The 13,971-nt window shown below is 45.3% G+C and overlaps 1 protein-coding gene across 1 annotated transcript in view; it reads left to right on the top strand.

The window, feature by feature from the left end:
* The window catches only part of si:dkey-150i13.2 (mitochondrial carnitine/acylcarnitine carrier protein), a 37,927-nt gene that overhangs the window by 457 nt on the left and 23,499 nt on the right, over nucleotides 1-13,971 (top strand). The window contains exons 2-5 of the mRNA XM_067371908.1: nucleotides 258-332; nucleotides 1,072-1,199; nucleotides 1,429-1,519; nucleotides 13,489-13,501. Of these exons, the coding sequence (XP_067228009.1) occupies nucleotides 258-332; nucleotides 1,072-1,199; nucleotides 1,429-1,519; nucleotides 13,489-13,501 (307 nt within the window). The remainder of the gene's footprint in view (nucleotides 1-257; nucleotides 333-1,071; nucleotides 1,200-1,428; nucleotides 1,520-13,488; nucleotides 13,502-13,971) is intronic.

Here is a 13,971-nt window from a genome sequence, read left to right on the forward strand (position 1 = left end):
TTAGAGTGGTTAATGTTTTGAGGACAGATGAAGTAACACAGTTACATAGAAGTTTCAGCAATAAGACTGTAGTGATATGCTATCCAAAGGCACAGGGAGCAAATAACACAGATAACGCCAGCTTCTACTGACATGCTTTATCAGTATTTATTAGACCATGCTTTATCTCAAAATTGTTCTTAAGACACCCCCAAGATAAATGTGTCTTACTTCACATTGCTGTCAGTTACGTCATGTGAGTTTTCATGTTTCGACAGGTCCGTCTGCAAACACAGGGAAGTGTTGTCTACAGAGGAACATATGACTGTTTACGAAAGACTGTTTTCAAAAAGGTAATAGATTTTTGTAAGCAAATGTTTTTGGAATAGCACATATAAAGTGTCCCCACTACATGACAGATGCCAGTTACTAGGTGTCATGGAAAATCACTCCTGTTGCTGTGACAGCCTTAAACTCACCTTTATTTCTATAGTGCTTTATACAATACATATTGTTTCAACGCAGCTTCACAGTAATAAATGGAAATAACAGAATCGCTGAAGCAAACTTCATCAAATATGAGATGAATTCAAATTTTGCTGAAAGCAGCATTAACAACATTAATGTTGCAAAATTAGTCAATTATGTAACAGCATCTTTTTCTCGACATGTAATAGCAAGTGTACACTGTTTTGGTATTTTTTTTTCAGTGGCTCTCAGCTGGTTTTGCTTGAGGACCTAAATTTGACATTGATCGTCCAGTGGTGGCCAAATTTATTTGTTGTGCAAAAAAGGTCTATAAATGTAATTATTAATAATACGTTTATTCCAGTCATGACAACTTCTTAAATTAATCTTTAGTGTGTCATATTTGTATATGACAGGTGAAAGATGAATTAATACTTTGAGTGGATGCACCTTTGACATCAACAACAAAATATATGAGAAGTGAATTTAAAGAATATTTATTTTCCGCCATGTTATCACAGTAGACATGCGACTCAACAGTTGATAACCACTGATTTAATTAACACACACTTCTCTTTCCCTGCTCTAGCTCCAATCACTTTTACCCTGTTTTAATGTCTACAGGGAATATTTGGCCTGTATAAAGGGATGGGTGCTCCCTTAGCTGGTGTTACCCCAATGATGGCTTTGAATTTCTTTGGCTTTGGGCTGGGAAAGGAACTTCTGCAACGTGACCCCACCGTACCAATCACGTTAGTACAGGAGAGGGTACATGCGAGAAAGGGGATGTTTGTCATTTAAAATGATGTCAAGTCTGTTCTGAATATGTCACCATTAACACTTTCAATTTCCATGATGTGCCTAAAGGTAAAAATTGTAGTCTTAATAAAAGCTAGTTTATCTTTGTAGCTGAAGACAGCAGCAGGTAAACAGTTTGATGCTTCTCTATCCTCCTCTTTTTAATGGCTTTATCTGATACAGGTATACACAGATCTACTTGGCCGGTATGCTGGCAGGAGTGTTCACTGCTGTGATCGTTGCCCCTGGGGAGAGAATCAAGTGTTTACTTCAGGTAGGGCACATTTGACACACACACACACACACACACACACACACACACACACACACACACACACACACACACACACACACACACACACACCTACACACCTACACACACACACACACCTACACACACACACACACCTACACACACACACACACCTACACACACACACACACCTACACACACACACACACCTACACACACACACACACCTACACACACACACACCTACACACACACACACCTACACACACACACACCTACACACACACACACCTACACACACACACACCTACACACACACACACCTACACACACACACACCTACACACACACCTACACACACACCTACACACAAATACACCTGTATCCACAGTATGGAGACCATTAGTATGGTAATAAAACAACTCATGAATGAAGACTAACTAATTTCATGCAGGAGAAAACATACATAAAAAATGTATTTTCATAAATTTGGACATTTATGACATTGACTATAACAACATATAGCTTGACTTTCATAAACTGTCAACTATTTTACTGTCACAAAAAACTATAGCAGAAAAAATAAACTGTTCTTGTGAACCAAAACACTGTCAATTTAGTTAATTTTACACTCTAAGGAGTCCAAAACTGTTACAGTGTGGTGGTAGAAGCAGAGGAAGAAGACGAAAGAAGATATAAATACCACTAGAATTAACTCTGGAGACATAAACCACACTTTACATAAATGAGAACTGACAAGCACTGTGTCTGGGTTTGGTTTCATGTTCAAGGACTTTTAGTTGGTTTCTCTTTGTTTCCTGTTTCCTGTTTTCTTATGTTCCTGGTTGTCAATGTAATTCATTGTTTGATTGACTGATCAGAGCACACGGGAACTGAGAGTTCACATATACACTGATCTATCAGTTGTTTAACCCAAACCTTGCTTACCCAAGGTATGCAGGTTCAAAAACGTGGCCTAGAGTAATGCTGCCTTCACATGCTCTCGGAATTATCGTAAATATGAGTTACCTGGTTTAAAGCTGCAGTGTGCGATTTTTCCTCTTTGTCGCCATCTCTTGTTTGAAACCTGCAATTGCAGTCATATGCGGAATAGATATCTGTATGTGCATTGTGCCTTGGCACGGTTCGTCAGCGCGGATGAATCTAATGCTTGCTGTCAGTCACATCTTGAAAGTATGACCAATATAAGAATTTTCACTGGAAAATATCATCTGAACAAGTAAGTAACATGTCTGCCACTTTTGTTCTGACCAACTGAGGAAAAAAGCATTAGGCCTAATCGCGCTGCCAATGATGATTAAATCTAACGATCTCTTAGCTCGGATCATGCCAAACCATGCAAATTATTATTACTGTTATATTGTTCTCAAATTGTTAATGTTAACACACATAGTCATAGCAAAGGTGATGTTACCTTTGCTATGACTATGTGTATATTAGTGTTACCTGTAGATTTAAATTTCTGTAGCCACTCAACAGTCCAAAGTCTTTTGCTTTTGACTACGGGTGAATCTCCAGTTCTGGATTAAAATCCACCATCAAAATGATAAGTTTAATTATTTCAGCTGCTGTGAGAACAGTCTATAAATGATCCGCTACCAGCAGCATCCTCACGTGATAAAACCGACTAGCCTGGACGGGACTCCTTCCTTTCTGTTTACGGACGTGACGTAATGACGCACAGACGAACTGCTGAATGCTTGAATTTCCTGCGGAAACACACCATGTCGCTCTTATTATAAAACATTATTACAGGCTTACCGTTGTGAATCCAGCTAAGATAATGAGATAGTTTTGAACACTGGCTGGTTATGTACTTGCTCAAAAATTGATTTTGGATAATTTTTAACCAAAAAAAATTACGGACTGCAGCTTTAAAAAAATTGCTCGTGGATGCCCTCTCATGTCGAAACTTGAATGCAATAAGCTCGTAATCACAACTTCAGAAGTGGGAATTATCAATTCCCACAACGTACTACACTATGTCCTCAGGCCCGGATTAAGAACATGTTGGGCCCTGGGGCTATAGCAACACCAAAGGGCTCCCTTTCATATGATGTTTTTTTTTATTACTATTATTATTTTTATATTTTTTACAAATTTCATTTTATCAAATAATTTTATCCACACTAAATATTCCATGCTATTTAACATATTTTAAAATATATTTAACATATAAAATATTTAACATATTTTAAAATTGTATTGCATATATTGCTGACACAATAATTCTTCCCTCTGATTAACACAAAATAAACTATTTTGAAGAATGTGGGTACAAGGGCCTTTAAGGACAAGGGTCCGCATGCTAAGTATTAGGATGCTGTCACTTTAAGACCTGCATGCGTCCGATTTTCTCAACTCACTTCAGACATAACCAACTGTGTTATGTAAACCTTTTGTGTAATTGACAGTATTATAGCGCAATCAGACGCGAAAGATGAAGTCCAGTAGTCAGGTGCTGTTTGACAGGCTTGTGTGCACGCTTCGGGTGTATGGGGTCAGAAAAAGTGCATCTCAGAACAGCACACGATTGACATGTTTAACTGGCAGGGCTTTAAAGTACATGCAAATAAAGAATTGATTGCGAATAAGTGCAGTGTCCCGTGAGTAACTCTACCGCTGTGTTAACGTGTGATGTGAATGTGTCGAGGTCGAGTTGTACGGATGCGGCACCAGAACTGCAACTGATAGTATGTGCTTCAAAGGCAGATAGTGGAGACAAGTCACTCGACATTGGTGTTCGTCAAAAAACAGTAGGAAAGTTAATTCGGGATTTTTACACGGGTGATGATGATGAGAGAAAAACACTGACATTCTGATTTCAAACGGCAATAAAATCAATCGACTCGTCCCTGTAAATGTTGAAAACACCTTACGTTTTAATGAGAAACAATTAGGCTACTATCCGAATAGGGCTTACCTCGTAATAAAAATAATAACTTGATGCAGTTGCTCTCACCTTTTTCAACATGTAAAGCACGCAGATTGGCGACGGTTTCGGAGGGTGAAGATAATTGTGAGCTGCCTCTGCACGCGGGGTCTTCCACTGGCTCGGATGTTTTATGTGAACCGAAGCAGTTAGTTAGTTTTGTAATTTTTGCTGTAAGATTAGCATCCCTTTTCTCCCTTTCAAGCTTATTTTCCTTTTTTGCGCACCACTATCACTTTTTTTAATCATTTTGAACACCAGCGAGGCTGAGCAAGCAATAAAGGACAGTTTTCTAGTCTACATGCGATGCGATAGCATAACGCAAAGAGGCGTTTCCCGATGTCATGTCCCGAATTGTAAAGTGATTTTGATTGGACTGTGATTTATCAGTCAGGCACATTTTCCAATCATTTTTTCTTGTTATTTTATTAGACACAAATCAACCACCTTTGACTTGTCAATCTCATTTCCTCCAGCCAATCACGGGCCCTCTCTACCCGCGGGCCCTGGGGCTTCAGCCCCACCTAGCCCTTATGTTAATCCGGCCCTGTATGTCCTACATTATAATGAACAGCACATCATGTCATGTGTACTACGTTGTTGAAGTTAATGCTTTTTAGATATAAGACAAATGCGTATGCGTCAAACCACAGAAGAGGAGACTCAGAAAATACAGTTCAAAGGATTTATTTTCAGGAATTCAGAATCAACAACAGGTAAGACAGATAGCTTGCATGTAAATCTTGAGCACAGAATCTGTTGGTAGAGCGAGCCACAGAAGAAGATGAGGGTATAAACACAGTCCACGAAGATGAAAAGTCGAGTATTAGAACAACGTAACATTGACGAGACCAGACAGTCAGTGTTTGTGATGTGCTGGTATTTGAGGAGTTCCTGATGAGTGCTCGCAAGTGTGTGTGATTAGAATTCCGGTGATTGAGAAGACCTCAGAGGATGGTGCAGTGGATGTCCTGAGCCCCTTGGTGCTGGCCAAATGATACACTGGTCATCATGAGATACCTAAGAACGTTCCTCTGGTCGACACCCCTGCCCGTCCACCAGATATTCGAGGCGGCTGGCTCATCTTGTCCAGAATGGTGTTCACCTTGTAGATCGACCCTTTTTTCGGATTCCACTGGAGGAGGAGGAGGTACACCAGCAACACTAGATCCTGTGGAGGGAGAAACCAGAGGGTTAGTGTAAGGTTTGAGAAGTGATACGTGGAATGTAGGTGATATACGGTACTGTGCTGGTAGGCTGAGACGGTAAGTGACTTTGCTGATCTGATGCTGGATGATGAAGGGACTGATGTAACAAGGACTCAGCTTGTGACAGGGGAGTCGGAGACTGGCCCTTGGGTGTCCAGAGCCCGGAGAGGAGTGAACTGAGTCCATGAGGGGGATGCGCAGGGTAGTTGGTATATAAGATCTCCCCTCAGGACCTCCCGGCGGACCAGGTATGGTTTGAAGGGCTTTGTGGATTTGGTCGTCCAGAGACCATTAAATGGGAATGGTGATGATGGCTGAAGAGTGAATGGGTTCATACAATGCTCCCATGTCTCATGGCCGGTGTGGTAGAAGTTTTGTGGCAAGCTGCTTGCTAAAGACATCCTGGGCTCTCAATGGAAGTAGAATTGACAGTGATGGATGTTTGTGTCTGTGGAGAGATAACGGGAACTGGCATATTAAGAAGGCAGGTCTGAAAAACTGGTCACTCCATTATATGATGCCTCCCCTGGCCCAGGAGATAATGGGTTGATGTTCCATCCACGGGCATCCCAGGATGACCTCTGCAGTGGAACCCTCCTGCACAATGAAGGATATCCTTTCAGTATGGAGATATCCAATTTATAGAGTGATGGTCAGAGTGCAATGGGCGATAATGCCTCAGCGTTTTTCCCAGAATGGCCTTGATCTTTAATGGTTGCGAGCAAGGGATCTTTCTTAGATGTTTAAGGGAGTGGCTGGAGATTAAGTTCCCCGTGGAACCTGAATTGATGAGGGCCTCCGCTGAAACAGATTAATGAGTATTGAGTATGATATTGGTACGATTCAGATGAAAAATTTCAGGATTTATGGTTACAGTACTCACCGCCGGGCAGGGTGGTCACACTGGGTACTGCGACATGAGATTGCCATCAGCTCCGTAATAGAGACAGAGATGCTGATTAATGCGTTGTTGGCATTCCATATTCCATATAATTATAATACCTACTTGTTCATATAAAACAATATATTGATTTAGTTTTTGCAAGACACTTTTTGTCAAGAAACATGGAGGCATGAATCATCATGAATAATGGCTCATTTACACCTGAGAAGACAAAATAATTGCATAATAATGACCTGAAATTACTTGCATATTAATGAGGCCTTTCAGTCAGGTAGGCTGTGAAAAAAACCCTCTGTAATCATGTCTCAGCTCAATTTAAAATAATGGTATTCTATTATATTCTTTAAAATATAATGTATTTCTGTGATGCAAAGAGTCTTAATATAGGCTTTTAGTTTAAAAGCATGCACATTTGGAGAAATATTGATGGATTCTCATATGTTTATGTCAATTTTCTATACAGAGGAGTTATATTTATTCTATATTCATAGTCATAACTATGAGCGCTGGTGTTTTCAGGTGATACTTGCAGCCGGAGGGCGCTCTGTACACCTTTGGTCCACAAATTATTCTAAATAAGAAGAGGACATTTCAGGAATGGTGTTTTCAATTCATACTTGTAGCCGGAGGGCGCTCTCTGTACACATTTAGTCTACAAATTATTCCACAGAAGAAGAGGACATATCAGGAACTAACGGCATGTCTTCCAAAGGTCGTTAACCATGGCTTTTACATACAGATAAACACTTTTCAAGACAATAAATACACAATTGAGGATGCAAACGATGAATGCCTGTATTGACTCATAATTTGCCCCTGAATAGCGCTGGCTCCGTGGGCGTGGCCGCATTAGCAGATAATGAGCTGAATCTCGGACTTCTGGCATGTGTCTCTTTTCATACAGATTACATAAACACAGAATTTTTGTTTTCGATATGACTTACACGATTTAAAACCTGACATTTCAACGTGTCTTTAGACATGTGTAATTTTTTTGTGATTAGTATTCACTAAGTTACAGTTAATTTTCTGAGAACTATCAGATTAGACTTTGTTCAGAGGGAGAGGACAGATCATGCATCATTTTAGTTTTCTTTATTTTACAAAAAGCACAACATTTTGTTTTTACTCTGAGTGTATACAAATAAAAGAAGATATTCTATAGTTTCAATTGATATATTACTTATGTCTCTATGACAAAAATTGACTGAGTCTAAGTCTGTTTTGCTGCAATGTGAAAAAAAACTGCAAAATGCGCCAGCGCGTTTTCAGACCTCAGGGAGTCAAGGAGTTCCTGATGAGTGCTCACATTTGTGTGTGATTAGCAGGGGCGGACTGGGACAAAAATTCAGCCCTGGTACTTTAGCCACTTTCCTGTTGTGGCGGTTAGCAAACAGCTTTGTATTACCATGCACGCCCCCTTCTGGATTGGAGTGTGGATTGCTTGTGACAGACTGTATTCATCAACTGCATGAACAAAACCGTGATGTCCGTACCGTACGATTTGGGACAAATACATGTACCTGTAGTAAATGAACAGAGTTCGTAGGGAAGGAAGAGGACAAGGGTCAGCTTTGACTGCTGACTGAGTATTTTATTGGTCTTTTCAATAATCAACATAAACAGAGTGCACCCGCACAACAGAGAAATAACTTCAAATTAAATGACTTCACTCCAGTATAAATCCTCTCCAGGATCCAGCAGGTCTCAGTCAGCAGTCCCTGCTTCTTCTGGTGTTTTATCCTGTCTCCACGCCAATTACTGTAATAAGAGACAGGTGTTCGTTATTTGCGCTTAACCCGCTTATTCACCACACGTCTCCTGACACTCTCTCCCGCTGCAGACCTCGCTGAACCACGCCCCCCTCGTCACATACCCCCACCACCCGACTCAGGCCGGATGGCCTGCAGCCCCCCCACCCCCCAATTCTGGAGAGAAAATCAGCCACAGCCATCCGAACACCCGACCTGTGGACCACCTTGAATTTAAAAGTCTGTAAAGCTAGATACCAACGAGTGATTTGCGCGTTGGTATCCTTCATGCGGTGGAGCCACTGCAGAGGAGCGTGGTCTGAACAGAGGGTGAATTCCCATCCCAGGAGATAATAGCGGAGGGTGAGGACAGCCCACCTGATGGCTAAACACTCTTTCTCCACGGTGCTGTACTTAGCCTATCTCTTAGAGAGTTTGCGGCTAATGTACAGCACCAGCCGTTCCTCCCCCTCTATCTCCTAGGACAGGACAGCACCCAGCCCCCTGTCCGATGCATCCGTCTGCAACACAAAAGGGAGAGAAAAATCAGGAGAGTGAAGCAATGGCCCGCCACATAGAGCAGCCTTCACCTGGGTAAAGGCCTGCTGGCACAGCTCTGTCCACTGGACCGTATCTGGTGCCTCCTTTTTAGTCAGATCAGTCAAAGGGCTGGTGAGGTCTGAATAATTAGGTACAAACCTTCTATAATATCCCGCCAGCCCAAGGAGAACTGTCTAACCTCCTTTTGTGGTTTTGGGGCGCGGACAGGTCGCAATTGCTACCATCTTATCAATTTGGGGACGCACCTGTCCATGTCCCAAGTGGAAGCCCAGATACCTTACTTCCACGAGCCCAATTGCACACTTCTTCGGGTTGGCCGTGAGCCCGGCCCCCCTCAGTGATCTCAGGATGGCCCTCAAATGCTGCAGATGCCGCTGCCAGTCATTACTGAAGATAATAATATCATTGAGATATATTGCAGCAGCATATGCACCATGGGGCCTTTTTATCCATGAGACGCTGAAAGGTGGCCGGTGCCCCGAACAGCCCGAACGGAAGAGTAACAAATTGGTGTAATCCAAACAGCGTCATGAAAACTGTCTTTTCTTTGGATATTGGCGACAAGGGGATCTGCCAATATTCCTTCGTTAAGTCCAATGTCGAATATAAGCGAGCCGTACCGAGCCGGTCAAGCAGTTCGTCCACCCGTTGCATTGGATAAGCATCGAATTTCGACGCAGTGTTCACCTTGCGGTAATCCACACAGAACTGTACTGAGCCGTTCGTTTTGGGAACCAAAACTATCGGGCTCACCTAGTTCTATTACCCCCATTTCAAGCATTGCTCCTAATTCTGCCTTTACTACTTTTTTCTTGTGTTCAGGGCTATCTATATGGCTGGCTGCGAATCACCATGCCCGTCTCGATGTGGTGCTGAATGAGGTCTGTACGGCCCAGTAGGAGAGAAAACACGTCAGCAAACTGCTTGTAATTTAGTCGAATCAGTGAGGGCGAGAGGTGATCTCCGCCTGGGGCCAGAGTGAGGGATTGTCTTTTTATATTCGCCTCTGGCCCGAGATCATCCTCTCTGCTAATCACCATCGCCAGCATCACTGATTCTGCCTCATTCAATTTTTTTAGGAGATTGAGTTGGTAAATTTAACGTGCTCCCCTCCTATCAGATCGTATTACCTCATAATTGAGCTCACCAATCTGCCGTGTGACCTCGAATGGTCCTTGCCACTTTGCACGTAATTTTGAGCTTGAAGTGGGGAGCAATACAAGCACTTTATCTCCCGGTGCAAATTTTCATAAATTAGTCCCCCTGTCATACAGCTGGCTTTGTCTGTCCTGGGCTTGTAACAAATTCTTCATGGATAGCCGCCCCAAAGTGTGGAGTTTTGTTCTCAAGTCCAGCACATACTGAATTTCATTTTGTTACAACAGACGGCTTGGAGGCAGATGTAAAAGCAATAACAATGTTTTATTGAGTTCAGCAGAGTAAATGGTGAGTATGGAGCAATGATGAGAGTTTGGTGAGTTGATAGAGGAAGTGATACTGTCCTTGTGTTGATTTCAGATGGGAATCGGAGAAGCACGCTGGAGACTGGAGACTGGGAACACTCACACACAGTTGGAGAAGCACACGGGAAGACTGGAGACACTGGAGACAATGGAAGCAGGTAAGTAGCAGGTTGGAGTCCTTAAGGTAAGTACACATGAAGTTGTGGTACAAACGAGACTGGACAAAGACTGTGTGTGAGTGTGTGGTTTATATGGTGCAGTTATATAGTTTATATGATTGCAGTGATGATGATGTGCAGGTGGCGGTGATTAGAACTCTGGTGATTGAGTGCGTGGGTATTGCAGGGAGGTGGAACCTGACATGTCTGTGACAGTAGCCCCCCTCCCACGGCCTGCTCCTGAGGGCCGAGGACCCTGACGCCGTGGTGGTCATCCTCTAGGGCGTGGAGCAGGTCTGTCCGGGTGGCTGGCGTGGAATGCTTGTAGAAGATTGAGATCGAGGATATCGTTCTTCGGCACCCATGAGCGTTCTTCGGGGCCATAGCCCTCCCAGTCAACCAGGTATTCCAGTAGACCACCACGGCGCCGGGAGTCCAGTATTTTGCGAACCTCGTAGGCTGCACCGTTGTCCAGGATGAGTGGAGGGGGGGGGGATCGGCGGCTGCCACGTCAGGTTCTGTGCAGGGAGAAACAGAAGGGCGGTGAGGTTTCAATAAGGAGACATGAAAGGATGAATCTTGTATTGTGGTGGAAGTTGCAAACGGTAAGTGACGGGGTTGATCTGCCTGATGATGGTGAATGGGCCAATGAAGCGAGGACTCAGCTTCTTGCAGGGCAGACGCAGGCGGATGTCCTTGGTGGACAGCCAGACCTTCTGCCCCGGTTGATAGGATTGGGCATTGGAGCGCCGAAGGTCTGCTGTCATCCTGCGTCTGCGCAGGGCTCTCTGCAGTTGATGGTGGGCTGGGTCCCATACCCTCTCGTTCTCCCGAAACCAGTAGTCGACTGCGGGGACTGGAGGGTTCCCCTGGAGGGTTCCCCGTCTCAGGGGAACAGTGGGGGTTGGAAACAAAGTACGCATTGGAAGGGTGTTAGACCGGTGGAAGGTTGGCGGAGAGAGTTCTGGGCGTACTCGGCCCAACCCAGATACTGGTTCCAGGAGTTCTGGTGGTCATGACAGAAGGTACGCAGGAAGCGGCTAATCTCCTGGATCTTCTGTTCGGTCTGCCTGTTTGTCTGAGGATGGTAGCCGGATGACAGACTGACGGTCACACCCAGGAGCGACAGGAAGGCCTTCCAGACGCGGGAGATGAATTGGGGCCCCTCGATCTGATACTATGTCTTCGGGGATTCCATAATATCGGAAGACATGGTTGAACATGAGTTCAGCTGTAGTTAAGGCGGTAGGTAGACCTCTCAGGGAGATGAGACGGCAGGCCTTGGAGAAACGGTCTACGACCACAAGCACACAGGTGTAACCATCCGATGCTGGGAGATCTGTGATAAAGTCAACTCCCAGGTGTGACCATGGTCGCTCAGGAACGGGCAGCGTAGAGAGCTTGCCGGCTGGTAGATGACGAGGGCTCTTGGCAATGGCGCACTCCCTGCAGCCCTGCACGTACCTTCTGACATCCCTGGCCATGTTGGGCCACCAGAAGCGTTCTTTAAGCAGCGAGAGGGTCTCATTGACCCCCGGGTGACCAGTGCCAAGTGAAGAGTGAGCAGAGTGTACAAATGGAGTGCGCTGTGTCCGGGTGATGTACTGAAGGCCCTGGGGACAACCCGGCGGAGTGTAGGAGGAGGCATTGGAGGAGGGTATCGTCTCTTCGGACCATTGGATAGGGTTCACGAAGATGGATTCTGGAAGGATGGTTTCAGGAGATTCGTTCTTTTCCTCGGGAGCATGGAGACGGGATAGAACATAAGCTTTGATGTTTTTGGAACCAGGGCGATAGGAGATTGTGAAATCAAATCTGGAGAAGAACATTGCCCAGCGGGCTTGTCGTGGGTTGAGTCTTTTGGCAGCTTTGAGGTATTCCAAGTTCTTGTGATCGGTGAAGACTTGAAAGGGATGATTGGCTTCCAGCCAATGCCTCCATTCCTCCAGCGCAAGCTTGACGGCCAGGAGCTCACGGTCACCGATGTCGTAGTTGACCTCCGCCGGGTTGAGTTTGCGGGAGAAGAAGGCACATGGATGGAGTCTACTTGGATTCCCCTGCTGCTGGGAGAGCACCGCTCCCACTCCTGTGGTGGAGGCGTCCACCTCAATGACAAAGGGCAGGTCAGGGTTCGGGTGGACGAGGAGGGGAGCGGTGGTGAAGGCTTCCTTGAGGGCTTCGAAAGCGTTGGTGGCAACTTCGGACCAGGACAGAGACTTGGGCTGGTGACGGAGGAGGTTGGTTAGTGGATGGACGATGGAACTGTAATTCTTGATGAAATAACGGTAGAAATTGGCAAAGCCGAGGAAGCGTTGAAGTTCTTTGATAGTTGTGGGAGCTGGCCAGGACTTGATGGCTTCAAACTTCCCCTCGTCCATCCGGATGCCACTGTGATCGATGAAGTATCCTAGGAAGTGAACAGAGGGCTGATGAAAGGAACACTTCTCCGCCTTGAGGAATAGATGATACTGCCGAAAGCATTGGAGGACCTCCGCAACGTGGTGGCGATGTTCGGCCAGGCTCCGGGAGTAAATCAGGATGTCATCTATATACACGAGTACAAACTTGTGGAGGAACTCCCGGAGCACCTCATGGATGAAATCCTGGAATACGGAGGGGGGCGTTGACCAATCCAAAAGGCATGACCAGGTATTCATAATGGCCGGTGGGCATGACCAAGGCGGTCTTCCACTCGTCCCCCTTGCGTATCCAGATGAGGTTATACGCGCTGTGGAGGTCCAGCTTGGTGAACACAGTGGCACCACGGAGATGTTCCAGGGCCGCTGGGACGAGGGGAAGTGGATACCGGAACTTGACTGTGATTTTGTTTAAGAAGCGATAGTCTATGCAGGGCCGCAAGCCTCCGTCCTTTTTGGCCACAAAGAAGAAACTTGAGGCAGCAGTGGAAGTAGACGGGCGTATATATCCTTGTTGAAGGGCCTTTTTGATGTAATCTTCCATGGCCTTCTCCTCCGGCACAGACAGGGGGTAGATCCTTCCCCTGGGCACTGGTTCACCCGGTAACAGATCTATGGCACAGTCCCATGGCCGGTGTGGAGGAAGCTTGGAGGCGCGTTGCGGGCAGAAAACGTCACTGAAGGGGGCGTAACATGATGGAATTTCGGTGGAGCGTTTCTCAATGGGACTTTCGATGGAAGTAGTGCAGATGGAGATTTTCTTGGAGCTTGGAGACTTGGGAACAGGGAGTTCAGAGAAGCAACTGGAGAAGCATTGTTCGCCCCACGTCAGGATCTCGCCCGTACGCCAGGAGATGGTGGGGCTGTGTTGTTCGAGCCATGGGCGCCCTAAAACCACGTCAGCGGTGGAATCCTCCAGAACCAGCAAATGGATGTCTTCCACATGTAGGATACCTACACGGAGTTGGAGGGGTCCGACACAGCGACTGATCCTCTTCCTGCTCAGGGGTTTGCCCGTGATTGATTGGACTTGGTAGATGGTCGGAGAGGGCGAGGTT

Source organism: Chanodichthys erythropterus, chromosome 20 (assembly GCF_024489055.1).
Source record: "Chanodichthys erythropterus isolate Z2021 chromosome 20, ASM2448905v1, whole genome shotgun sequence".
Classification (NCBI taxonomy): domain Eukaryota; kingdom Metazoa; phylum Chordata; class Actinopteri; order Cypriniformes; family Xenocyprididae; genus Chanodichthys; species Chanodichthys erythropterus.